The sequence below is a fragment of the Synchytrium microbalum genome (genome assembly GCF_006535985.1).
Source record: "Synchytrium microbalum strain JEL517 chromosome Unknown SmJEL517_scf0020, whole genome shotgun sequence".
Taxonomy (NCBI): domain Eukaryota; kingdom Fungi; phylum Chytridiomycota; class Chytridiomycetes; order Synchytriales; family Synchytriaceae; genus Synchytrium; species Synchytrium microbalum.
In genome coordinates, this window is record NW_022158369.1 from 107108 (window position 1) to 134965 (window position 27858).

A 27858-nucleotide genomic window follows, 5' to 3' on the forward strand; every position below is an offset into this window, starting at 1 on the left:
GAACCGATAAAAAATGTGTGAGCCAATCGTTGTGAAGCTTTGGAGGGGTGTATCGCCACGTCAGATACACTAGCTTCTCAAACCATGGTCTTTTTCGCGTCAACGCCAACAGTTTGCCAAAGTATCAACATAATTGAAAATTCAAGCAAAACCTAACTGCTACAACTACATCTCAACCCTTGCATATTCGCAGGCACGTTTCCGCCCCACTTCCTCTGTTCCTCCTCACTACCTTCCTCAAACGGTCTTTCCAGCACCTTCATGTACCCATTGAAAGACTCAAACGATCCCTTCTCAGCCTCCTCAATCACAGCTTGAGCAAGATGATTCCTCACGACATATTTTGGATTCATTTGCTTCATCCTCTTCATCCTTTCAGCATCACATTCCGAAGCCGACGCACCACCCATTTCAGACTTCAGTCTATCTATATATAGGTTGCCCCATTGTATGAATCGAGCTACTACGGCCGGGCTTTCGGGTATGTCAGGGAAGATATTGTTGTTTGTTCGATGCAACACAACGAATGGGTTTGTTTCTGAGTGAGCTAGTAGACCTAGTTCAGATGGTGTCGATCGCGATTCGAATGGTGGAGCCATGGGGATATCTACTGTTCCTGACGGTGATGCTTCATTGAATGATACAGATGGGAAGATGTTTGATTTCAAGAAGGGAATCGTTGATAGTGTTCGAAGGAAGTGAGTGTAGTCGGCACGCGTATCCGCCATTATAGATAGCAGTGGTTGTACGATGGTAGTCAGATCATCATCTTTGGAGGTCAATAATCCAAGTTTCTGCAATCAAACTAATTTAGAGATTTGGAGCAGCAAAAAAAGCGTACGGCTATCTCAGTAAATACCTTTCTCATCACGGTAAGATATTCCTCTTCCAATAACCCTTTGAATGGGTTTAAAACCGCCAACAAGACTTCCTCGGCTTTCTTCGTATCACCACCAAGGTCTTCGACTACAAGTCCTGATATAGCTGATGCCAACCTTGACATATTCCAAAACGCAACTCCAGGCTGTTCATTGTATGCGTATCTTCCATCTTCGTCAGTATGGTTGCAAATATATGCTGTTCGCGGTAAAAGTTGTTAGAGGGGCTTCCATGGCAAAAGACGAGGGGATTCCGTAGATTGCTCAAGTACCGTTTCGGTATACACTCACCTGGTTCAAAGGCATCCATGAATTGATATGGACCATAATCGATCGTGAGTCCAAGAATTGAAAAGTTGTCTGTATTCATAACTCCTATATCAATGAGTGTACAAAATGCTGAGCAACCGATCTTCCACAAGAATAAGAAAAGTTATATGTGACGCTTTTTTGGTCCTCAACAATATACATACCATGACAGAACCCAACAGTTTGCCATAACGCAACCATTTTGGCAGTCCTTTTACCAACTTGATCAACCAACCTCACGTATTTGCCACCGTCTACGGCATCTTCACCGTGTTCACATTCAGGATAATGATGTCTAATGACATAGTCTGCCAAAACCCTGAGAGTGTCCTTGTCGCCACGAGAGTATGGTAATTCGAATGAACCGAATCGAATCCAAGATGGAGCAATACGTGATACGACGGCACCCTTTTCTTCTGTTTCTCTCTAAATTAAGATATGAAACGAATTAACCATCTCGTAACATTGAACTTCGAGGCGGAAAAAAAGAACCGAAGGATGCTTGAATTCAAAACACGATTCTTCCACTCACGTATACATCACGGGTTGAGCCTGTGAGTGCTAGCGCTCGAGATGTTGGTATTCCTAGATAGTGCATTGCCTCTGATGCCAAGTATTCACGGATGCTATTTTGGATTGGTGGTGAACTTGGTAAGCAAGGCTGATCGTTGAGAATAGAACAAAGTACTGACGAAATAGAGTAACAATGAAACATCAGAACTTGCCTTGAACGCAACACAGCATAACCATCAGCAAATCGTGAGTATGGAGTCTTTCCAGCTCCTTTGAGCTGTATCTCCCACGTTTCACCACGAGAATTGACGAGTTCACCTAATGATATAGCTCGTCCATCTCCCAGTCTGCAAAAAAAGAACGATGATACTGTCAAATAACGTTTAATATACTGGCTTTCACCATGAACACCTACTGTCCAGCAAAGAAACCAAACTGATAGCCAGCATAGACATGTGCCCATGGATTGGTTCCTTCGAGTAGAGTATTTCCACAGTTGACATCAATAAACTCTTGTTTAGCTTGAGGATTTGCAAGTATGGCACGCAAGTCCAAGTCCAATAATCGAGCTGAAGATTCCGAAGCAGCGATTAGGAAAGCACCAGGAGTTGGTTCGGGCTCGCAGTAAGAGTAATGAGCGTTTTTGACTATGTGAGAAGGGAAAGGAGAGGTTTGATCAGTAATGTGATGTGGTTGATGGTGATTGCACGCCAAAGGAACAAGATCGGCATTAAGAAATAGGTACCTTGACGTTGAATGTGAGCGATGGCCGGGAAACTGGTAGGCTTCACAGTTGGTAGACCGGGAGTTGCGACATCGGGTTTGAGCTCGTTTGTGAAAGTGTTGACAAAGTTAAGCTCTGTGATTCTGTTCTTTAGCATTGTTTTGAGCCGAGGAGCAGTAGATGCTCTGGTACTAAAAGATCTAAAGACTGAAATCTTTGTGCTTTGCTGGTTGCCTAGTTTGTCCGTTCTTCTTCGAAATCTTGTTGAGCTGGTTTTTCGCAATGACGGAACATCTGTTTCGTGTTAAAACAGATTAGGCGCACTATGGACGCGTTGAGTTACTCTATTTCTTGCACTGGACACGCGTTGGACTCCCTAAACTCCTCCTAAACTCCTTCCTTGATTTCATCAATTCTCGCACAGCGTCCTTTTTCATCATCGACCATAAAGATGTTCAAGACATAGGATCAAATTGCTATTAAGAGGCTGTAAAGTATATTAATCTCATAGCCAAATCCCTCATTCGAGTCTACTAGCATTTGCATCCTTGGCCAAGATCAATGAATAAAAGATCGCCATTAATTCCATCTCCCACTATGGTAGCTGCAAGATCTAAAACCAGGATATGGCTAATACGGCATACCTCTTGTCTAAGATACACTATAATCGTCTTCCTCAGCTTCCTTGTCCTCGTCTCCCTATGGCTGACCCGCCATCATCAACTATCCATCCTGCCGATAAACAACATTAATCATAACATTGCTGCAAGACAGGTCGTGGGTCAGGATGTCGTATCTAGTACTGAAAATACTAATACCGACGATCACACTCGGCGGCATATTATCCCACTACGGGATCCTGCTGTGCCAGTACCAGACAACCCATTGGGTCAAGCTACACAAGACAAACAGATAGATCTCGTACTCAAAATGCCAAATAATGATGACTCTACGATACCAAGAGATGATCCAATCTTCCACCCTGACTTGTCAAGAGCACTTACGAGTGTGGATCAAGTCGCTCTTACGGGTTTCAAGTTTTGTCCTTGGTTGGAAGGTGCTACTGTCTCTCCTTGGGTGCACATCCGTAAGTACTATGATCATGGTGTGTTTGATGTATACGTGATGTATATGTTGTTGTCGTTCTGTGTGTGACAAATGAAGACATCTATCAAAAAACCCCCATCATTTCATCAATAGAACCATTGGGAGGTAATCTCTTTCAAATGAACCCATCAAGAACACATCTAGCTTCAATGGTGGACGCTCTAGCCAAAATAGTAGCTCAAAACGTAGTATCGTGGTCTCAAAGAGGGATTCCAAGCACTGAATCCATACAGCGCTTTTCATGTCGCATGGCTATAGACGGAACAAACGAATGGGCTCTACTAGCAGATGCTAAATGGCTCCAACATGTAAACTCTGCTAACTACTTCCCAGAAATGTCGTTTGGATCAACTAGCTTGCTGTCTATTGTCTCGTCACCTCGTAGTAATACCACCATCAATACTGATAATAGTAGTAATGAGGATCGAGATACGGCATCATCAGAGCAATCGACTGAATTAACAAAGGTCATGCCTTCACCAAGACCTAAATATAAAATGGCCTACTTGATTATGATTCATGAACATCCAGATGCTCTAGCTACATTGCTAAAAGCACTGCATACACCATCTACCCTTATATTAATTCATCTGGATAAAGGTGCTAGTGAATTACGACCTGCTGTGGAGCAAGTCATTGCTCAAGTGCCTGAATATTACAACAATGTCTATGTATTTAGTCAGTTTAACATTCATTGGGGTGGTGGGTCTATGGTTATGATGATGATTGAAGGATTTTTGAAGCTTCTTGATTTGGGTGATTGGGATTATGTGGTTAATCTCAGCGGGTACGTGTTGTGTGGTGTATTCTGTCGTTGGTTGTCTTCCCGTATACTAATTTTTTGCTTAGGTATGATTATCCCTTGCTGGAAGGTGAAGCCATTCACTCAATCTTGGAGGTAAATAAATTGCGAACCAACATAACTTGAATAACTCTCCGCTAACATCACAAACTTTTCTCTATATACAATTAGCGTGATCCTGGCAAGATCTACCTCACTCATTGGCAAGACTCGGAGACTCCAAGACGTCTAGAGCTAGTCTTTTTGGCTGGAGCAGATCAAAAATTCGTAGTACGACCCAGTGCAGGTCCAGATCGATCCTTTCCATACAAGAACAAGTTTACTCCCATCAAACATCATCAATGGCTAATCTTACCACGAGACTTCATATCCTATTTACGTACATCACAAGAAGCCATCGACTTGCTCTCGTGGGCAGAACACGCATGGGTACCCGATGAATGGTACTTCGGAATGGTCATCATGGCCTCACCTTACTGGCGAGATCGCATCCATACGAGATGTGGACGCTACATCAACTTCCCTCATGGTGCACTGCATCCAAATTGGATTGAACGACGAGATCTATCTAAAATAGCACGAGCTGGTATCGGTTCTTATTTCTTTGCACGTAAAGTCTGGATTGTGGGAGATGAGAAGGTTGTTAAATGGTTGGATCGATGGAGGGAACGTGGTAGTGCATTAGTAGCTAGCGGGAACTGGGTAGGATCGATCGCCGGTGAGCCTATGATGTCTGCTAATGAAGGTGTATCTGTAAATAGTGATGGCACTGGTGTTAATGATAACGTTGATGTCTTGAGTGATGAATGGTGGGAGTCTACCGCCTCGTCATTTGTCGTGAACAACAATCAAACTTCAGCCCTGACCTGATCGTAGTTTTATTATATAACGGAAAGATTGTCGTTGTGTACATCCAACCCATATATATAGTCCATATAGAATGTATCTATTCGAGAATAAGATATGAATCTCATACATAAATGGAAACCAGCTTGCTTTTCTTTGAGGTTTAGATCATGTCCACATAGATCTATTAAGAAGATTAAGAAGGCAGATGGATGAGTTGTTTGGTTCAAATCGCTGAGTTTTAGATCCATACCGAGAGCTCATCGTTCTTCGCTTCTAGTCTAATTGTAGAGGCTAAAGACACAAATGTCTTAAGCACAATTCCATATAGCGCTATAAAGTCGAGTGTGATTCGGAGATTTTGACGTTTTTGAAACTTTTCGAAGCTCGAAGACGCATATAAGGGACGTTGACTAGAGAGGGGGTAGAGAAAATAACGCCATGTCTATAGCGGCAGTAGCCCACAGGTAAGTGAAGTGATCAGCGATCGTCTATCGATCTGCCTTGTTTTCACTAACAATCAACATTTTCACACAAAATCAAATACTTATTTGATCCAACCAACAACCACACCTATACAAAGACATGCATTTGGCCTCTCAGCCCGCGTGAAATCCAATATCCATTTCGCAGACGAACAAACAGTCCTCTATCCTGCAGGTGCAAACGTCATCCTCTACAATGTCGAAACCAAAGCTCAACGATTCATCCCCGTTGGTGAAAAGCGATTGGGCGTAACCGCACTCGCTGTTTCGCAATCTAAACGGTATCTCGCTGTTGCTGAACGGGCTCCTGCGCTGGAAGATGTGCATCATGGTAGTAGTGTGCCTGTTGCTGCTGGATCTGTTATAGGTGGTGTCAATGGTGGGGCGAATACGGTGCCTGAGAAGGAGGCTACGGGACCTGCGTTGGAGATTTGGGATTTGCATGGGTTGAGGAGACGAAAGGTTATGTATGCTTCGGAGGGGTTGTCGAGAGTAAGTGTTGACGAATGCTTAAAAAAAGAGACATACTGATATAAGATTTTCTCCTTCTAGGAAATCATAACATGCGCATTCTCATCAGACGGCAAACTCGTAGTCGCATGTACAGGAGCACCCGACTACCAACTCTTTCTGTGGGGATGGGAAAAACCACGTCTCTTAGCCACAACACGCGCAATCCCCTCAGTCCACTCCAAAGATTTACCTGCTGGTGGTGGATCCCGTGACAACAAGACCAGTAACATGCATCACTCTGTTACAAACCTCGGCGCAAGATCACCACGGGAATCATTCGTGGCCACTCGTACTTCTATGCTTACTGGCAACAATGGAAGTAATGCTAATTTGAATAGTGGGAATAATGGTGGGACGATGAGTGATCGGGTTGGAGTTGCAGAGGTTGCGTTTCACCCGAAGGATGAGAGTGTGATTTCGGTTGTAGGGCCTGGGATTTTGAGATTGTTTAGGTATTCGGAGGGGCAGTTGAAGCCTATTGCTACGCCAAAGGTTGATAACAAGGTGTGTGTGGGGAATTGATTACGAGTATGACGCCTCCTTCGATTGTACACCTTGGTTTACTTTTTGCGCCATCAATTCTGTGAAAAATCCCCAAAATTAACAACTGCTCTCATAGTTATTCTCATGCGCAACGTGGACTCTCACCCCACACCTAATCGTTGGCTCAGAAGACGGCCGCATACTCGTATTCTCCACCATCGGTGAACTCGTATTCGAAGTAACAAACTTCCACGGCCCCAACGCCCAGCCCAAACCCGTCACATGTCTCCTCACAACCGCCAAAGGAATCATAGCAGGCGGCACAGGCGGCGCCGTATCGGTCTACGAACGCGCAGATGAATCACTCGCACCCACAAACATGAATACAGCAACAGATGAAACTGGAGGTGCTGATGTCCGCAAGATTGGTATGCTGCCTAGTGAGATGAAGAAAAATAACCAGGCTGCGGCTTTGAGTAGCTCGCAGATGGTCGAGGTGCTGAAAAAGAGCAGGGAGTTGACGTTGCCTGATGATGGTGCTAGGATTTCGAATTTGGCGTTGGGAGGGACGGATGATGAGTTGGTGTGTAGTACTGATGGAGGGCAGATGTATGTTGTTGTTATGGCTAGTGCTGAAATCAAGGTAAGATTGAAATTTGAACAGCACATAAAAAAAGGGAGAAGAACGGCCGCAGTATATGTCACGACTGACTTCATATTTCTTAATCATCAGGGTGATGAACCAATGTTCACATCACTAAGTGCACCATTACATTCTGGAGTGATTACCGGCATGGACACGTGTATACGTAAACCACTTGTCGTGACTTGTTCACCAGACAAGACTGTTCGTGTATGGAATTGTTTGGAGCCTGGATCTGAACTTGTTAAGACCTTCCCTGAAGAAGCTCATTGCGTCGCTGTACACCCATCTGGACTGTATGTCCTAGTCGGATTTTCAGACAAGCTTCGTCTCTGTAACCTGTTGATTGATGATGTGCGAGTGTTTCGTGAGTTTGGGATTCGTGGATGTCGTGAGGTAATCAAGTTGCCATATACCGGAAGAGCTTGTATCTTTTAGCTCACCACTTTTTTTATACATAGTGTCGTTTCTCATCAGGCGGCCACCTCTTCGCTGCAGTGCACTCCAACGTGGTCCAAATATACTCTACATGGACATTCGAACTAATCGGCAACCTAAAAGCCCATTCCGGAAAAGTGCGATCTGTATGCTGGTCGCCCGACGACTCGCGTATCGTCACAGCAGGACAAGACGGTGCTGTATACGAATGGAATCTCCGTGAATTACTATCACGTCATTACAGTTCTGACCACACCAAACGGGAAGAAGCGCAAAAGGTTGCTGGGTCTGGTGTAGGTAGTGGACAACAAGAGGTTGCCATGCTACAAGACGATGGAGCCAAACGTGAGAGTGAGAGTGTTACGAGGGGGTGTAATTTCACTAGTGTCGCTGCGTTCTGGGCTGAAGGTGGAAATTCTGGAGGATGTAGGATGTATGCTGTTGCTAGCGATAAGACTCTCAAGGTCAGTCATCCCTTGACTTGGAGCTTTTTTTCGTTACGATGCTTATTGACACAAAAAACCGGATTCGTATCCAAATCTTATTTCTAGGAAATCACTGACTCACACATTGTCCGTGAAACAACATCAGACGTCGGAATGACCCAAGTCGCGATCTCACATTCTGGACGAATGATGTTTGTTGGTACCTCAACTGGTACCATTCGATCCTACAAACATCCACTAGACACCAACGATCAGCCTGACTATGCTGAACATCAAGCACACGGATCACCAGTTACACGTCTTCAAGTGTCGTACGATGACACACACTTGTTTTCAGTTGCTGAAGATGGATCATTCTACATATTCAAGATTTCGGATCGTGAAGGACGAAGTGAGAGGCCTCGTGATGTTTTGTATGCTGATGAGGTGAGTTTCGTTGTTGCGGTACAACAAAAAAGTGGATAGATCAGCGGAAGTAGTAACACTGTTGCTTTATCGTTAGATCCTCGTCACAAAATCAGACCTCGAAGAAAAGACGATGGCCATGCAAGATCTCCGATCACGAGTTGAAGAACTCATGATGGAAAACGAGTACCAACTACGTCTCAAGGATTTGAATTTCAATGACAAGATACGAGAAGTGACTGAAAAGTTCACTCAAGAGATTGAAGCATTGAAGATTTCTGCTACTGTGCTGAGAACTGATAAAGAAAAGGAGGAACAAAGGCACGTCGAAGAGTTAGAGGATGAGCAGCAGAGGCATGCGCGGGAAATAGCTGTGAGTTAATTCAAACTTTCGTCTGTTTCGTTTGATTTTGTCACTCAACTTCTTCCTTTGTTCTTGCAGGATATTGAAGCAAGTCATGCAGCACGATTAGTGACTGAATATGAAAAGTATAATTCATTACAAGGTCAGACTATTGAGCAACGTACCGCATGGGAGAATCGAATGAGGGAACTTCGTGAAGCTAAAGATAAAGCTCTTCGTGAATTGGCTGAAAGCTATGAGCAAAAGCTCCGTGAGAGGCAGGCTGAAGTTGATCAGGTACTTCCGATATTGCTGCACTTTTTTGCTACAGCGTATCTCACAACCAGCCCCCACACAGCTCCAAGAAGAACATCGAGCCCATCTACGAAACCACGTTCTCAACACCCGCCTAACCGAAGAAGATATCGACACCGAACTCCTCAACCTCCGTACGAAATACGAATCCCGTCTACGTGAAGAACGAGAAACCGGTCTTCGTCTCAAGGGAGAGAACGGCATCATGCGTAAAAAGTTTGGAACCCTACAAAGTGAAATCGATTCCCTCCGTGCCGAAATCGCTCGTGCCCAAGCTGAGGAAAAGAAACTCCAGGGTGTCATCAAATCCCTCGAACGAGATATCGAGGGACTCAAAAAAGAAATCCACGAACGTGACGAAACACTAGCTGACAAAGAGCGTCGAGTGTCTGATCTCAAGAAACGGAATCAAGAACTCGACAAGTTTAAATTTGTCTTGGATTACAAGATTCGAGAACTACGACGACAGATTGAGCCACGTGAACGAGATATCCGTGGCATGACGCAGCAAATGAAGGAGATGGATGCTGAGTTGGAGCAATACCATCGATCTAATGCTGCTTTGGAGTTACAGATTGCGGATTTGAGGTTAAAGGCAAGAGCTGCACAAAAGGAGGTCGAGAAGGAGAGAGAGAGAGCCATTTTGGGAGGAGCTATCGTGTCGAGATTTGGAGCTGATTTGGCTGATGCCGCTTCGCATATTGCTGGAGAGTATAATGCAAAGGCTTTGAAGGTATGCGACAACAAAAAAATGCCGCCAACTCTATGGGGTTATCTCGTTTCTTATCAAGTACATCTTTCTCCACATAGTCATCAATCAAGAAACTCTACCAAAAGTACTGTGCACCAGTAACCCACGAAAACGCATCCGACCTGCCCGTACCCAAGAAACGCCACCACACCAAACCAACAACAGATTCCGACGAAACCGAAACCGAGGACGCCCAACCAGACGAAGCCGAAACCGAAATCCTCCACGAACTCACCCGCCAACGAGACTTTCTCGAACGAACAGCCCAAATCCTCAAAAGCCAGCTTGAAAAGGAAACGAAATCCCGTAAACGAGAATCCCAGAAAATCGTGGTTGAAAACGTAGCTCTGATTCGAGAAATCAATGATCTGAGAAGAGATTTGAATACTGGTGCTGCCACGGAACAAAAGGTTGCTGCTGCTCAGGCACTCAAGAAACATTCGTTTCATCCTGGTGGTGTGAAACAGCATGCTAGTCCCAAGATGGTTACGAAGATACCATTACCTGGGTTGACTGCTCCTGCTACGATAGCTCTTGCTGCTTCGGCTGTTATTGCTGGACTGCCTAATCTACCACCGCTGCCTGATGTGCAGTCTGAGTCTCCGGAGACTGGTCATTCGGATGTCAAGGTACAAGAAGTGCTGCGGTCAAAGGTGGCAACACCAGCTCAGCAACCAATAGTGGAATCACATCCGGTTGAGAGAGATATAGTGGAGAATGTAGTAACAGCATAGAAAATCTGCATCTCTTTTTCGAAATAAAATAAGTTATGTCGAATATTCTTTGATTTCAAAAAAACTGCTTCGTTGTTTGGGTAATACTGTAACTACATAATTGACAACACTACTTGCTTGGACTATAAAATGGTATAAAGTATTTTGTTCCTCCCTTCGTGCTTTGTTAAAATGGTATAAAAAGCAACAGATCTAAAAAAAAGCATGGGTATCCCATGGTTTAAGGAAGAGTCCTTTTCAAAACAAACAAGTCTAAAAATATCATGGTCCCTATACACTCCAAAAGACCCTCTACAACTTTGTACCAGGTCCTGCTCTGACGATAGCACTATAGTCCGTTTGCACGTTTCCGAAGAAAAGGCGTTGGCGTTCCAAGACATCACCCTCAGCATCTAAACGACGAATGTATAACACAAGGAATGCTAGACCTACTATGAAACCAACAGTGGTCAAGACGAGGGTAGTTATAACAACCGATCTAGATAGTTTGAGTTTAGATTTGTGGGGAGTAGATGTTGCGGTAGCTGTAGCCTTAGCCGCGGTGACATGATCGTCATGCGTTCTGGGTATGGATTGTTGAGTCTCAGTGGGTATGTCGTTATAATCGGCTGGTTCTGTAGCATCTAAAGAATCCTCTACAGAGTCCTCTACTATGGTGTCCTCTAACTCTTCTCCTACTACGACATCTTCTTCGGTTTCAAGATCTTCTACGTCTTCATCACCCTCCTTTACTACAAATGATTTTCTAGGACGTCTCCAGGGCAAATCGAATCCATGCCCAGGTTTACTACTCTGCGTCCTCTCAACCCATCTAGTCCATTCATCTAGCGTCACACCATCAAGTCCAAGATTGTCTCTAGCACCATACTGTTTACTGTAAGATATCAACGGTTTTGATTTTCTACCACGTAGCTTGTTTGCACGAATTACATCAGAGGTATACTGCGCGTAATCAGAGAGGTATGATGATGGAAGAGCTGGTTTCTTTGGTGAAAAGAAGTCGATAATGGGTTTTACGATTGGACCTACTAAGCGACCCAGGAGGGATGTTGGGGTCGGTAAAGGTAGAGGTGGTGGAATTATGTTAATGGTGCCAAGACGGAAGCTCGGCAAACTGACTGGCACTATAGAGTTTGATGTGTACAGCACGGATATCAAATAGTCGGTCTTTAAATTCAAGTTCTTTACGGATATGGGTGTAGCTGGTACTAGATTATATGTAGGAGCATGCGATCCCCACAGCGCCAGAGGCCTCTTAGCCGTTACGAATACTACAGTGTCTCGGTTTATGTGTCCATAGTATTGTGCCAATACTACATCACCGAATTCAGCAGATACTTGCGTATAGTGATGAAGACAGTTTGGCATATAGAATGAGGCTTCCGGGGTCATAGGTGGGACGTGACCTGCAAGTACCGCGTGCATTCCTTTTGCACGAGTTTCACGTAAGACGGCATCTAGCCATAAAATCTGTTTATCACCTGGATGATTGGACGTTGAAGGTGGTAATAATGAGCCTGGTTGCGCTGGTGAGCAATCCGATACAGCAGAGTTCTCCTTAAACCAATATAAGGTATTCAACGAGACAGCGTTGATGCCCTTTTCTACTGCTCGTACAAAGTATCCTCCCTATACGTGCATTTTGCATCAGTAAACGATTTTCTTCAAACAGTTGCGATAGTGCACAGTAAAAAATCCATGTTCCAAAGTCCTCATACACAACCAATTAATTACCTTCAAGAAGGAGCTCTTAATGTGTGCATACTCATCAGGACTGGAAGACTTAAACAGAGGCAACCAAGTCTGCCACAATTTGTCTAATGTGGGATTAGGGCCAGCGCCAAGAGTAGATGTTGGCCACGTGTCCCAATTTCCTATGCTCGGGATGACGAGCGTTGCACTCAAGTTCAACGAGCCTTGAAACATTTTTACTACTTGTGCATTCGTCGAGTAGACTTCAGCACCTGAACGAGGTATCAATTTGTCTCGATCGTGCCTTTATCGAAATTCGTAAACTTTATCAGTAAAAACGTTTGAAATAGTGGTCAAAAGAACGAGATCTTGACCTTACCTAGCAGAATCGCCAGTCCACAAAACAAAACGTACGTTCTTGCTAGCAAACTTTGCCAGAAACTGGAATGTTTCACGTATGAGTGTGGTTGGAGAATCACAGACTGATCCCGGCGTCCCGTAATACCCAGCCCCCACTCGTCTATGGTGTGTTTTAGCCTTCTTTGACGACTTCCTCTTCTTTTTAGACTCTTCTTCTACATTATCGTCGGTTGGAGGATCAGCTTCCTGAAGGAGAGCATGGTTGCGATGACAATCCTCATCGACACTAGCACCCTTCCGATAGTACGAGTCCAAATGAAAGTCGGTTAGATGGAGGAAGGAAACTTTTGTCTCCAGATCGCCTACAATTAGGGCTTTAAGTTAACGGTGCCTGGGATGTTGCGAGGTTGATGGGCTTACCTGGTGCGGCGATGGTTGTATTAACGCTCGATGAGGCCATGCCACCTGCATCAATGGAATGAGCCCATAATACGACCAAGTACATAGCAGTCGACACGAATGCCCTCATTTTGTTTGATCAACAGTGACAAACCCAAATCGTGAGTTAGAGAGCTCTATTAAAAGCGGCTGGAATGAGTAAAGCACACAATAAAAGTCAAATAGTACACGTTTGATTACCTCTTCTACCAGATGGGACGTTTACCCACTGGACGGGTCCAGAAAAAGTGGGTTTTATTCGGGTTGACAGCGTGAAGCCGTTCTTGAAGATACTTTAGCAATCACGAATTACATAGTCGACTTCCATTAAATTGTAGCTAGTTCCGGCATCGGAACGCGTACCTCTCAAAAATAACACGTGCAAACGTCTCAATCACTCCTTCCACAACGTTGGGCACATCTTGAGACAACCGAATAGATAGGAGCAATGGCAAGTTGGGAGACTATAAAGAAGAAGCCTGTGGCTAAAAGAACCAATGGAGACACCCCATCAAAAGGAACAACAGGTGCGTCTGATCGTCTGGTATTCATCGGGTTTGACTTCTTTGTACTGATGATACTGACAATCTCATCAACTACGTAGACTGGAACGATTCATCGAAAGCATCTTTCTTTTCTGCCTTGTCCTCGGAAGATGATAGTGATGCTGATGCTCTAAATCAGCTAGAACAATCAGCATCAAATGATGCCCGTCAAAAGTCAACGCCAAAACAACCTATAAAGATGAAACCAGCTTCCACTCCATCCCGATCAGTCTTGACGGAACCTGAAAAGTCTTCTTCGTCTACGTTGAAAACATCTGCAAGAAGCCAGCAACAAACGTCCGAACCTCTCAAGGGTATAGAGTCGTTATCTCAAATGAATGGCGATGCTTTCGCATCCTTGTTACATAGCAGTAAAGCACTGCCTCCACATGAAATATTACTTAAATTGGCTGATCACTTGGATACGGAAATGTCAAAGCTGAAGGTTGGTTTACCTCTATTCACGTCACGTTTGTTCGCTCTAGATGACCGACCAGGTACTGTGAAACTGCAGCATTTTTTCTTTTAATGCCTTCTTTTCTCTTATACATACTGTACATCCATTTCTTTAGATATGTTTGACCATCTGCCAAGTGATGTGGCAAAAGTACTGAAAAAGTTCATAGAACTGCAGGACGATGAAGCCTTATCACAGTGTCTCATAGCAGTAGTGAAGGCATTAGTAGAAGGCCAAAAGAGGGCTGTATTGTCAAACCAGTCTTCGAGCCATGTCACCCTTGGCTGTCAAATCATCATCCAACTCATCTGTCATCTCCGACCGACTGGTTATTACGCTTCACCAGTAAAAGCCATATCTGATGCTTATCGACATGTCATGGGTATTCATCCTGCTGTGGGAATCAGTTGTGTTTGGGTGTTGGATTTGACTGCGAGGAAACAAGCTGCTAAAAGTCTCCCGGTCTGGCTGACCTCTTTCTCGCCTTTGATGGGAGTCGACGCTGCAAAAAAGTCAGAGGAAGGAGCAGCTGTCACCAGTACATCGTTTGCTGTACAGACTCTCGCTCTGGACCTTCTTGAAGACATCTTGAACAGGTAGGGTCCCACTACACGGTGTGATGTATCGAATACTGCTAACATTACCTCTTTGCAGTTTGAGTGCTGCTTGCAAGCAAGCCAAAGCTCAACGAAAGCCAATGCAGAATGGTGCTCGAATAACGATTGCTGATCTTGAGCCGTTACTACGAGCATCAATCTCTGATAAAAAGGATAAGCGTGGCCTGAGTGTAAGAGTGAAAGGAAACTACGCAAGGATTAAGGTACATGGCTCGCTATCCGCGTCCTTCTGAACTGCATCTCAAACTCAAGGCCGTGTTTGTTCCCGATTAGAAAATGACCTTTTCCGATTTGGCCGTTGATTTGGATTCACCATCGTTGTCCTTTGCTACTGTCTTAAAAATGATGAAGGAAGATTCAGACCCCCGTATTGAAAAAGAGGTATTGCTGGCGACGTCACTTGGTCGTTTTCCCTGTATGACAGCTAACCGGACTGCTGGTACCTTCTTAGCTTCTATCACTCGCGATTATGCTACTGGTACTGGATGCAACTATAAATCCAGTGAGTCGCAGGTATAAGAAGAAAGCTGTGAAAATCAGGTCTCCGTTACTGTCGACTTGGGCCAAAGACCTTTATGAGGTTTACGTCGCTGAATCGACACTTGTCTTGGAAGCTATACGAGAAGAAGCTGCTTCTCATAGCAAGACGTGGCGTAAAGTGAGCATTTGCACATATAGAACTTTGTCAAGAGCATTCAGGAGTTGTGCTAATTGACATCGTTGCTCAAACTAGTTGCGTAAATCAGAGCTTCCTCTTCTCTTGAAGGCGTTCAAAGCTTCCAATGAGGGACTCATATCAAAGCTAGACCGAAAAATGAAGGGAGGCCGTATGCGCTCTGCCGACGCAGATGCCATCTACAAGGTCATTCGGGAATCCGAGTCTGAAATCAACCAACTTTCAGCACTACTACCAACTCCATCCAAGTTCCGTCTGTATATCATATATGCCCATATCTTGTTGCTGGCTGCCTTTATTACATATTGTGTCGTGGTGGTAGCATGCAGTCAACAGTCTTGCTCCCGCTATGATGAGACCTGTAGAGAAGACCTGAGAACGTGTATATGGAGGGATACAGTCGCTGAATCTACTATATCAGCCATTGGCAGGAGTTGTCTAGCACTCGTCTCTGCTGTGACTGACGCTGTAAATCCGATGAAGGACGCAGTGATTGAAAAGTATCCGCTTCTGAATACAGCACACGGGAACCTGTCCCGACTCTTTACCCTTCTTGGAAAATATTGGCATAAGGCTGCCCAGTTTGTTGTATATAAACTGGTGCCGTGGTTGGCATATAATATTGCCAAGTGGTTTGTTATCGTCAAACAGACACTCTATCCTCGCATCGTAGAAGCATTGGGCATGATTCAAGCCATGTATTCTAAGCACGTGGTGCCTGTCTTGAAGGAAATGGGTGCCTCTGACTTGGGAAGGAGAGTGTTGGATAATGCTGTTGTACATTGGGTATTGGAATACGCTAGATTGTGGTGGGAGGGTGTTATATTTGTGTATAAAGTAATTATTATTCGTGATGCCGATGCATGGGAGGTGTTGTCATATAATTGGGACAAGCTACGAAGCCTTGTCTCGTCATAAAAACAAATAGACACCTATGGACGGAAATCGCGTTCTTTTCTAAGCTGACATTTTGATGTCTAGGCAATTCTGTGTTCTCAGACTAGTGAGCGACCAATGTCTTTCCTTCCTCTCCGAAAGTTCCAAACATACAAGAGCTGAGAGGAGTGAAGATCTCACGCTCCACACGCTTGAGGCTCTGTATGGTAAATAGGGAATAAGGTTTTTTTGCACGACAAAGAGACCAGGGAGACTTTGTCCACAGTGGATTTTTCTCATAGTCAAACACGTGTTGGTCACGCCTCACGCCCTCTTTCCATCACATAGACCGAAATTCCCACCAGTCTGTCCTCGTGTACGTGCCAAGCTCAGGAACGTGATGATCGAGTTATTGTCCAACAATCACGACACACGACCATCCGCACAATCCATTTTGGAGAACGAGTCTCTTCAGCTCGGCCCACACCAAATCCTTAGTCAGTCGAGCGTCTGGTAAACTCTTGCATCCAAATAATGCGTGTTCTGCAAAAAAAACTTAGGACAATACAGACCTTGTTGCATCCGTGAAACTTCACTCGTTAGGTTTTGACTTCAGTTGGTAAAGCTCATCGCCTTCGAGGCCGCTATCGATTCCTGATGACGTTTAAGACACGCATGTTGCAGCTGTGTCTGCTAGCTTAGCATCGTCTACTTGCGTCTTCACCTTCAAAAAGGCTTATGATTTGTGAAACCGACGCAAACTTGGTTTTCTCTTCACACAAAGTGTGGATGCCAATAACATGGACTGTCATGCTCAATAAAGCGCTTTATGTAGGTTGGTCTGGCCTCAGGGCACTGCGTCAAGTGTTTCTGTCAACATTAGTTTTTTGGAGGCTCAAAGATGCAAGATCATATGCCGCCAACCTTTTAACTCTGTACTCTGTACGCTTACCTCCAACTTTATTTCGCACCATTGTTATCGAGGCGTGCTGAAAGTACTCTCGCCAGCAGGTTTGGTGTTTGGGGCTTATGTGCCAAACGAGGATAAATGGGACCGCCGATATCGATGCCGACTTCGAAATGATTGCGGTTTGATATTGTTCTGTGGTCGCGAACTTGGGGAGATCTTGGTGTGGCCTCAGGATCTACTCGATTACGTTGGACGACTCGTTCGCCCGTCAGTGCAATAACGGTCAGAACATCAAGAGATTACGATATACGTGTAACAAAATACAAGACGCGTAAATCCTGCTGTTAGTTGCACTTAGAATCGTTTTGAATCAAGACAAAGAACCAGACTAGCACCATCTGCAGTTTCTTGGTTGAAATTAAGGGTAAAAGTGCATACGTTACAACTGCTACATTGCTTTAGCAGCTCGTAGCTCGTACCGTGCTTTTTGCAAAACTTTTATAGCAAGTCATGAAAGCCATACAATATCTAAGAACTGGAGGCCCAGAAGTGCTGGCCTTTGTAGATGTACCGATTCCATTGCTGGGCAACGGCCAAGTGCTGGTCAACAACTTCTTTGCAGGTTTGACATTGCACTTTCCGTGGAGCTCGATGTTTTGTCATGCGACATTTGACTCCATTTTAATCATTCAAAATAGGAGTAAATTTCATTGACACGTATCATCGATCTGGACTATGTAAGATCTCCTTCCTCTCTTCCCGTCTTGTTCTTCGTGGATCATTTCAGCCTCGCCAAGCTCGTCACGACTTTGATATCTTCACCTACGAACCTCTTGCTGAGTTTTTATCAATTTTTATCGTTTCAGATCAGGTTCCTATGCCATTCATTCCAGGACGTGAAGGCTCGGGCGTGATTGAGAAAGTTGGTGAAGGTGTCACCGATTTCAAAGTCGGCGACCGTGTCGTGTATATGAGTGGATCTTCTTATGCTGAGAAGGTCGTAGTGCCTGCTAGTGAGTGAGACGCTTCCAGCTCATTAACATCTCTGTGGTGACTACATAATGCATAAATTAGAGCTGGTATATCACCTTCCTCCGAATGTCTCATTTGAAGATGGAGTACGTTGGTCCATTTGGGATTCAATTTTAAGCATTACAGAACTCAGAAACCTTTACCTTCAGGTTGCTGCCTTCTTGCAAGGTTTAACGGCAATAATGCTCGTGAAGCTGTGCCACCACGTCGAGCCTAGCCAGTACATATTGATTCACGCTGCAGCTGGTGGAACAGGTACCCAACATTCTCTTATGCTTCCTTTATAACAGGTTTTAACATGCTTCCATTCTAGGTAGAATCATTGCGAGTCTGGCTCGAGATATGGGAGCAATTGTTATTGGAACGACATCAACTAAAGCCAAGGCAGAGACAGCCAAAGCTGCTGGCTGTCATCATGTCGTGTTGTATACTGAAACGGATCTTGTGAGTGAAGTCATGAAGATCACAAACAAACGGGGAGTCTCTGCAGTATTCGATGGAGTCGGAAAGTCAACGTTTGATGCATCAATAGCATGCCTCAGTCGACTTGGATCGAGTAAGCTAGAAGTTGAGGTGCCTTTTTATCGCTTTCATGCTAATTCCTATACTTGCCTGTAGTGATTTCTTTTGGTAACGCGTCTGGTGCCGTTCCGCCTGTGGAACTCTTCAAGCTGTCACCAAAAGCTTTAAGGCTCATGCGACCTACTTTGAACACCTTCTCTGAGGACGAGCCTCTAATAAGGTCTTGGGTAGATGAACTGTTTACATTGCTCTCTCACAAGAAATTCACAGTGTTGATCCATCAGATCTATCCGCTGGCGAATGCAGCCCAAGCTCAGATCGATATTACGGGCCGTGCTACTGAGGGAAAACTGCTCATTGCTTGTAGTAAAGTTACCAGCAGGTTGTAATAAAATAAGTCGTGTTAAAGCGGTATAATCAATGGTGTTCTGAGATTCAGATGAGTTTACGTGAATAACACGTCTTTACGCGCGATTCAATCGATTATAACTGGTGTTTGCTGTCTACGTTTACAATGCCGTGTTTTGAGTGAACGTGACCACTCAGTTCCCAATTTTTGTTCAACCCAAGCCAAAGCGAGGAAAGAACAGTTCCCGCAGAGACTGAGCTAGTAAGCAGACATTTTGTTGCTCTTAGCTAGTACTTTACTTACAACTGATATTCCTAGTCTTGGATCACCAATAATGAGTTGGCAGCAGTACGACAAATCAAATCCAGACAGCCCAAAGTCAAAAAAGGAAGCTCCAAGAAGGACTTCCGTAGTAATAAAGTCCCTCGATGTCACTGATGACGATTTCTCGAATGCCTCGCAAACCACAACTGCCTTCAACGAACTGGAGTACTTGAACTTGAATTCCCTGTCTTTTTCTCGATCTTCAGACTATATACGACGAGAGCCTGCTTCTGTCAGAATACGGAATAAATACCTCCTGAATACGGGTTTAAATCATCAAAGGACTCCTTCGGGTGATATTGCTGCTACTGCTGAACCATTCGAGGTATGTATAAGAACTGCGATCAAACGATGTGTAGAGGTGAATGGAATTGTTAAATTCGCATCAACATGGAATCCGATAACATGCATACACCTGTACGTCCATTCGCCAATGGACACATCGACACTTTTGCACTTGACGAGTCAACGACTGTGCAAAAACTCACTTCTCTATCTACAACCAAGCTGCTATATGTTGTCAGACTGACCACAGTCAGCTCACCTCAGGTCTAACTCTCCTGTCTTGATACTAGAAACCTGTCTTGCAGGGCGACTCGGTGCCTGGATCACCATCAGCTCCTCCAGCGACTGTCCCTTATCATTCAACTGCACCAGCCTCCCCATCATGCATTCCACTGTCGACGAGTCCATACACGCCGCCTCCCAAAAGAGTGAATAGCATGCTAAATCGTGGTAGCCAGCAACAGGTGTCATCGCTACTATCTGTTGGGCTATCACAGAAAGCAAGTGGACCACCTGCACGCGGAATACCGATTCCACCGACAGCTGCTTCACCATCACAACCGCCAGCTATAGGCCCACCTGTACCGTCACTCTTGGATGATCAGAAAACATCATCCGACGTATGGCAGTCCGCCCAATTATATAATGTAGACAGACTGGGATTAGGCTTACTGGCTCCATCAGCGTTCGAACATACAGAATCAGAGTCTGATGAAATGACTAGAAAGTCGACAAGAAAACCCTCATTTTCTACAAACGGAGCTGGTATACCTATAGCATCATCTTTCGCAACTACTCCTAGACCGCCACGAGATAGATCAGATTCGTCAAACTCGGATGAATCAAACTCTATTGGCAGACGGCGAACATCACTCACAGAGCCTCAATCACCACTTGCATCTGAAGGATCGACGTCATCACCGCCATCTACTGCACTGTCACAACAGGACCTCAGGAGAGGTACTAGTCTGAAAATCAAAGTAAAGAAACGAGATTCAGTCCAGTATGGAGGATCCACGCCACTTGTTGGAACGTCGTCTGTCGGTGCTCTGGCATATTCTAGTATAACACCAAGTCCAGCTGTTAGTTTCTTGAGTGGTCTTGCAGAAAGGATGAATTCAGTTGCCCCGGGTGAGCATTTTCAAATGATGACTCTACCTGTTTTTTGCTTGAGCGTCTTGTCGACTTTCAAGTCTCCCAACTTCGCAAGGTCTGACCTTTTCAACAAATTTCTAGTCGCTGGAGTATATGAAGATGGTGACGAAGTCGGCGAATATCGACTAGTCAAAGTGATTGGCGCAGGAGCCTTCTCGAAAGTATTCGAAGCAGTCGCCATTGCCGATCCATCGAAATCGGTTGCTATAAAAATAGTGTGTAAAGAGCAACACGATATACCAGCTCGAGACTTATTTCGGCTCATTGAGCACGAAGTATGGATTTGGAGACCACTACGTCATCGTCATATAGTAGCCATGCTGGACATTCTAGAGGCGGACGATGCCCTCTTTATAGTATCCGAACTAGCACAGGGCGGCTCATTACTAGACTTGATACGGAAACAAGGACGACTACCTGAACCATTAGCCCAAACCTTGTTTGCCCAAATCTTGTCTGCCGTGAAATACCTGCATGAGGTAGCAAATATAGTACATCGGGACATCAAGTGTGAGAATATCTTGCTGGCCACACTCGATCCACCGAATGCTCTCCTGACGGATTTCGGCTTGTCGGAATATATACCGCCGACTGCATCCACTTCACCAACAAGCGATGTCTACAATAGTAATACCAATAGTATAGTGACGTCGCCCACCATGAGTACTAACGCACCCAGTGCTACCGGTAACGGACCGCCAGATACGATATTCTGTGCTGGCTCCCTCCATTACTGTGCACCAGAAGAATTACGAGCAACACCAGGCTCCAATCCCCGATCCCCATCGGCAGATATCTGGTCGCTAGGATGTGTGCTGTATGCCATGCTCATAGGACAGTTGCCGTTTGGAGATACGTTCCTGCCTAGATTACAAATGAGTATTATAAATGGTAGATACGATGAAAAGAAATTGGAGGAATTCAATGTCAGTCCTGAAGCTCAGAGTTTGATTCGTGGGATGCTGACGATATCAACTGAAAAGAGATGGAGTATTAGTGATATATGTCAGTGTGAGTGGGTCAAAGCTGCTGCTGATGTTGATTTGGGATTCATGGATGGCGACTTTGGTCGGCGCAGGATCTCTTCAGTCAGTATAGAACTCAGAGCCGAGTAAAACGTATAAAAAAGGAGTTTTTAAAAGTAGTTTCAGAGCGAGAATTTGTAGTTATTCGCATATTACATAAAATCCCACATTCTGCACGTACTTCAGTCTCACGTCTTCGCACTGTTGGTTCACCTTGTTGCGGCTTTTGTAAGCGGCGCTAACACACGCTCCGTTGATATTATTATCAGAAAATGTTATATTTGGCATCAAAAAAAGTACAAGACAACAATCAAGGATCAGACCTTCGCCCCTCATACAACACCACCCCAACAGATCACCATTCGTCGTCCGGGCGAGTATCTGGTTCTCGATTATATTGAGCCTTCCTCATTTCAGCCAAAGTTTTACGAGCCTTGGTCAACTTGTTTTCGAAATCCAAAATGGCAACCTGCTGATTCATTTCTTGGACTTTGAATTGTTGCATGGATAATTTCGAAAAGTCGTCTGCTACATTATCTAATTCAGCACCAGCGGCGTCTTCAGCTGCTTGTACTAGACGCTTGGTGTGATCAGTGACGGCCTTTGCTGCTTCCTAAAAGAAGAAATGCAGGTATTGTAAGCAATAGTTTTTTTGTTCAGAAGAGAGCAAACTCAAATCAAAATCCGATACACACCTCGAGACGAACTTGCGTCTTGGAGTATTGAGTAGCTTGTACTCGACTGGCAGCAACCAATTGAGCGGTAGAAGCAGACACTTCATGACCAGCCACAATCAGCTCATTCATTCTACGAGTACCACCCACAACACCATCAGCAGTAATCACCAAATGATCTGTAGCGGTAGCAATGGCTCTGGCAGCAGATATAAGACCTTCAGTCCATTGATGATTTTGTTTATAAAAGGCCTTTGGATCTCCTGTTCCTTTACCAGCCTTGACTACTTCGTCTTGGGCAGCAGTGGCAGCTCGGATCAATGTACCAATAGCAGTTGCGATGGCAATTGCGATATCGAGGATGGCGGCATGGACTGGTTTGAATTTACGACCGTCACCACGGACTGCTTCTAGACGAGCTAAAGCTTCAGCGACCTTGCGGGCTGCTTTTTCCATCTCTCCTTCCAATGTTTCATCCAAGACTTGAGCTTTGGTAGCTTCACGCTCAGCCAGTTGCTGATGAAGGATCAATCGTATGTTAGTATGGATGCACATGAGTTGTTTACCTCTCAAGAAATATACAGTAAAATCAAAGTTATCGCGAGCCAAAAAAGCCAATACACCATAAACGGATATTCTGTTGAGGTCGCAAACTTACGTTTTGGGCATCAATAAGCTGTTGAGTGACTTCTTCCAAAGTGGATTGAAGTCCTTGGATTTCCTTTTCTTGAGACTACATTTTATGAAGGAACTTAGACCATAGACAAAAACAAAATGTTGACTAGCGACAAATGCTTACCTCAAGCAACATGTCATTCTGGGACTTTTGACCTTTGCTTTCGTCAAATGCCTGTTGCAATTGTTGTGCCTCCCGCATACGAGCCTAAGAAGCGGCGAAAATCATCAAAACCACACACCCACAGATATGGTTCCAAATCGTCATTCCTACAAACCTCAAGAGCTTGCTGCATTTGCATCCTCTCGTTCTGGAATTGCTGCATCAATTGCTGCATTTCCTGACCTTTGCCATTCACAGCACTCTGCAATTGTTGTTGCATGTTTTGAATCTGCTGCTTGAGCATTGTTGATTCTTGTTGATATGCCTTGAAAATAGAGAACCGTGAGTATTAAGCAATCCCGAGTCATTCCATGCAAGTCACTACCTGTTGAGTACGTTGCAACTCCATTTGGAACATATCACGTTGTTTGGCGACTTGTTGTAGTTGCAAAGCAGCTTGTTGGTTGGCTTGAGCTACAGCTTGCATTTGAGAGAATTGAGATTGGAGGTTTTGCAACTGGGTGTTGAGTTGCATGAACTTTTGCTTCCACACGTTTGCTTCCTCTATTTGACAAACCTATAGGTGAGATCGATTGTTCGACAGCTGTAACGTTATGTATACGATTCTCACGTTGTGTTTGGCGTAATTGGGCATTCGATCCAGTCAATTGTTGTTGGGCGGATTGTAATTTGGCATTGAGCTAATACAGCAGTATGAGTTTCCAAAACGTTAGATCTACACATGACAACAAACACATACACTGTCGATTTCAGCTTGGTATTGTTGACTCTTGTCTTCTCCTTGGATAATAATGCGCGTATGTCTCGTAGACTGGATCTGCTGATTGACGACTTGAGGTTGGCCTACATTTCCCATACCCATAGATCGCGAGACACCCATAGTGGTATCACCGAATCCCAATTGTCCAGGAGCAGTCATTTGATATTGCTGGATATTGGGAATATTGGTTAATGAGACTGTTGTGAATGTTTGTCATCGTCAACACCCAAATGAAGAATTCTTTGCGACAAGCACACGATACCTGCTGTTGTTGAGCGAATTGAGTGCCAGGAACACCACCCATTCCCATATTCATTCCAGGCTGTTGTGCCATCATGGAGGCCGGAACCAAGGCTCCACTCATCTGTCCTCCATTCATCATATTTGGATCCATGTATCCTTGCTGCTGGTTATAGCCTTGATTGTACATGTTGACTCGAGTTGCGGATTTAGAGATTAATGGATTATAATATCCTTGGTCGTAATGATGGTTTTATATCGAATGAAATTATTGCCGTTTGCCAAGTAGATTCAAGTCAAGAGGATGGGAGAGCCAATCGTGAAGTTAACAAAGAGACTGGGCCTGCTATACTAGAGCTCTTTGACCTCTGATGTTCAAGCCGCAATCTGTCTCTTATTGACGGCCAGTGTTTTTGTGAGGTGTGGATTGTTCCTTGCCAACGAGATGTTGAAGAACAGCCGCTGGACTGCTTGGACGCGATTTTCACGTTGATTTTGCTAATTCGAATTTGACTAAATCATTTCCAAAGCTCGTCGTAGAAGATCTTACAAGCTTCGTGGTTCATTTGTTCAGGCAGAACATCTCGATAAACTCTTTATGACGACCGACTGTTGAACGATTGGAGCACGTGTATTTACACTTCCGATATTCCAAAGTACATTCAACATCACTACAAACGTGACCGATGCAACCACCATCATCCAATTCAGCTTTCACAGATTGCAACCATTGAAGATCACACTCATTCCTACCAAGAGCTTTCATTTTAACTCACGATCAAAATGAAGTTACTAGGATCTTCAAATGACGCCATTCCCAGCCTCTAGTTGTCGTGTTTCGTCTCTTGTTTTGATTCGGCAAACACAAATTTTTGATGTTGAAGAACTACCTGCAACGCCAGTAAACGTGAATTTCCATCTTTCCAAAATGTTGTTAACATACGACTCAAAGCAAATCCAACTTACAATTTCAAGTTCACCGGGTGCATCGCTGTTAAATTCAATCTTACATTTTCACACATCAAACACTTTTCGACATTTCGAGAGGTACGCAACAGGAAGAACGAGCGAGAGATCGTTATACCAACGGTGTTGAACGGGATCCTTTGTTGATATGATCCGCCAAGACAGTCAACTAGAGCCAATCCCTATTAAAGAAGGCTCCTTGTCGTCGTGTCAAATGGTTCTTGATTCAGCAGATCCATGAAACTGTCAACGTCATGATATTCAAGAAACCTCAAAGGAATAGATCAGTGCAAGAATCAGCACGGTAGCATACGTGGCAGACACCTTTCAGCAAGAAACTTGAACTCTTAGGAAATAATGAAGATGGCCAACCACCAATGAATCAACGGTCATACCAGTAAAATTAATCAGATTGCTCGCTGAGGCTCTGACTTCGCGCTGAGAATTGGAGCTAACCGCCTTTGTTGCACAAGAAAACAACACTGCAATCTCCTCAAGAAAGTGCAAGAATCTTTTAATGATTTTAAAATGTTGCGAAAATATAGAAATGGGCCATATCTAACATTTGAGCAAGAGCTTTCCTTCCGTTTTTCGACCTTGTTGTTCAGAGAGCAAAGGGATAAGCGACGAAGCTGCGACTGCATACCATCCACATCCACTATACCTTCAAGATCCGACTGAGCGTCTGCTGCATCAGCCAAGGGATAAGCTTTGTGAATGAGAATTGTAAAAACACCTTGAGCGAGCAACTCAAACAATTGTTTGGAGACTACAAGAAATTTGAGTGTGCAATTGAGTATCAAGAATTTGTGGATCGAAACGCGAGTCAATATGTTCTTACGCGATTGATACATGACAGGATCGGAGGTGAATGACATAACTGAAGGCCTCATCAACCTAACAGACTAATTCGGGAGGACACATCAGTGGTTTTCTGAATAGCAGTGATATGAGATATTACTTTACCTTGGCAGTCAACGTAGACAACGTGACGGGAGGCACAACACCAGATGCATTACCAAAGTTGATGAGCGTGGCAAGCGTCGCACAACAAGCCAAACTCGCATCGAATGTGCTCTTTCCGACGCCATCTAAAATGATGGAATTCATGTCAGTCAACGTAAGCAGTGATGCATTTAACGTTTTCCGCGCTCTTTTCCAAACGGCCTGCGTTTCAAAGTTTACCAAATACAGCATGGACTCCTTTTCCCCCAGTAATCCTCATGACCTCACTGACAATGTCTTGTTCAGTGTAGAGAATGACATCATGACAGCCCGCAGCTTTGGCAGTCTCTGCCTTGGCTTTTGTAGATGTCGTTCCAATGACGTGAGCACCATAGTGCTTTGCCATCGATACCACAATACGACCAGTACCACCAGCTGCCGCGTGAACGAGAACAAACTGTCCGGGCTTCACTTCATGGCAAAGTTGGACGAGAGTCAAAGCAGTCAGACCCTGCAACATGGCAGCAACCTGGAGATTTGAGGATTCTGAGCTTTTGTATTGCAAAGAGAGTACGTAAAGAGAAAAACGTACTCCATCTTCAAACGAGACATTGTCTGGTAGTTTGACCAATGCGTCTAGGATGAAATAGGGTCAGCGTACAGGTTACAACCTATGAACCTCAAAGCAACCACTTACGACCAGGAACAAGAGTCTTTTCTGCATAAGCAGATCCACTCATATACACGACACGATCTCCGACCTTGAAACCTTCAACGCCTTGACCGACAGCTTCAATGGTTCCGGAAGCCTCTCGCCCAGGAATATATGGCAAAGGAACGGTATCTAAAGGAAAAACAGGCCATATGTGATGAGCGACGAGAAATTCAAAGCTTGAAAGACAGTGGGAGCTCTTCTGCAGGAGTGTGCGACCGTGTGTTGCAAAGCTGCGACGAGCTTCATCGATATTGGAGTTTTCAATGTCGTGATGGAGCAAGGAAACTTACATAGTCCAGTTCGTTGATAAGTGTCGATGAAATTCACTCCTAATTCGCAATGAAGTATTAGAGCTCGAATGAGTTCTAGCTTCAAAAATCTCACAAAATGTCGAAATGTTGCTTGCCTGCAAATGCATTCTTGACAACAGCGAAACCCTCCTTTGCCAGTGGATCAGGCAAGTCAACCGATTTGATGACCTCTACGCCACCAGGAGCGGTATATTGTATAGCCTTCATTGTGCTGTAAGACCTTGCTGCAAATCTGAGCTTCAAATTTAACGAATAACGTGAAGAAGCGATGGGGAGAATGAATTGAAATGGAGCCTTTGAATTGAATACAAGTCTCAGATTGAAAGACCTCCGTAAGGCTGCCAGATTTTAGCACTTGGAAGGTTTTGCTGAGAAATTGACGATTTGTATTGTCGGCTTCCGAGTCAACTTATTCAATCAGCCGTCATACAGCTTGTGGCAGTCTGCAGA

The 27858-nt window shown here is 44.5% G+C and overlaps 6 protein-coding genes across 6 annotated transcripts; 4 read left to right on the top strand and 2 right to left on the bottom strand.

The window, feature by feature from the left end:
* Positions 1 to 152: 152 nt before the first annotated feature.
* On the bottom strand, positions 153 to 2581 carry SmJEL517_g03624 (uncharacterized protein; the record flags this gene model as incomplete). The annotated part of the gene is made up of 8 exons (XM_031169552.1): positions 153 to 794; positions 860 to 1077; positions 1170 to 1253; positions 1352 to 1613; positions 1720 to 1813; positions 1925 to 2047; positions 2116 to 2347; positions 2446 to 2581. The coding sequence occupies 8 exons, from the start codon at positions 2579 to 2581 to the stop codon at positions 153 to 155; spliced, it is 1791 nt and encodes a 596-aa protein (XP_031024503.1).
* A 440-nt stretch (positions 2582 to 3021) lies between these two features.
* SmJEL517_g03625 (uncharacterized protein) lies at positions 3022 to 5203 on the top strand (the record flags this gene model as incomplete). Its single annotated transcript, XM_031169553.1, has 4 exons — positions 3022 to 3511; positions 3625 to 4318; positions 4381 to 4429; positions 4505 to 5203. The coding sequence occupies 4 exons, from the start codon at positions 3022 to 3024 to the stop codon at positions 5201 to 5203; spliced, it is 1932 nt and encodes a 643-aa protein (XP_031024504.1).
* Positions 5204 to 5620: 417 nt separating this feature from the next.
* On the top strand, positions 5621 to 10735 carry SmJEL517_g03626 (uncharacterized protein; the record flags this gene model as incomplete). Its single annotated transcript, XM_031169554.1, has 11 exons — positions 5621 to 5646; positions 5763 to 6156; positions 6217 to 6681; positions 6797 to 7303; positions 7394 to 7699; positions 7765 to 8205; positions 8293 to 8613; positions 8690 to 8965; positions 9035 to 9232; positions 9294 to 9983; positions 10061 to 10735. 11 exons carry the CDS (start codon positions 5621 to 5623, stop codon positions 10733 to 10735), a joined length of 4299 nt encoding a protein of 1432 aa, XP_031024501.1.
* Positions 10736 to 17816: 7081 nt separating this feature from the next.
* Positions 17817 to 19249, top strand: SmJEL517_g03627 (uncharacterized protein; the record flags this gene model as incomplete). The annotated part of the gene is made up of 6 exons (XM_031169555.1): positions 17817 to 17928; positions 18005 to 18319; positions 18381 to 18424; positions 18488 to 18593; positions 18652 to 18894; positions 18957 to 19249. 6 exons carry the CDS (start codon positions 17817 to 17819, stop codon positions 19247 to 19249), a joined length of 1113 nt encoding a protein of 370 aa, XP_031024502.1.
* Positions 19250 to 19543: 294 nt separating this feature from the next.
* Positions 19544 to 22088, top strand: SmJEL517_g03628 (uncharacterized protein; the record flags this gene model as incomplete). The annotated part of the gene is made up of 3 exons (XM_031169556.1): positions 19544 to 19858; positions 20109 to 20949; positions 21055 to 22088. The coding sequence occupies 3 exons, from the start codon at positions 19544 to 19546 to the stop codon at positions 22086 to 22088; spliced, it is 2190 nt and encodes a 729-aa protein (XP_031024505.1).
* A 265-nt stretch (positions 22089 to 22353) lies between these two features.
* SmJEL517_g03629 (uncharacterized protein) lies at positions 22354 to 27615 on the bottom strand (the record flags this gene model as incomplete). The annotated part of the gene is made up of 17 exons (XM_031169557.1): positions 22354 to 22611; positions 22694 to 23188; positions 23331 to 23405; positions 23472 to 23555; positions 23626 to 23775; positions 23836 to 24014; positions 24082 to 24151; positions 24211 to 24399; positions 24494 to 24705; positions 26084 to 26206; positions 26279 to 26342; positions 26404 to 26528; positions 26623 to 26911; positions 26975 to 27018; positions 27080 to 27226; positions 27388 to 27426; positions 27534 to 27615. The coding sequence occupies 17 exons, from the start codon at positions 27613 to 27615 to the stop codon at positions 22354 to 22356; spliced, it is 2625 nt and encodes an 874-aa protein (XP_031024506.1).
* Positions 27616 to 27858: the final 243 nt, after the last annotated feature.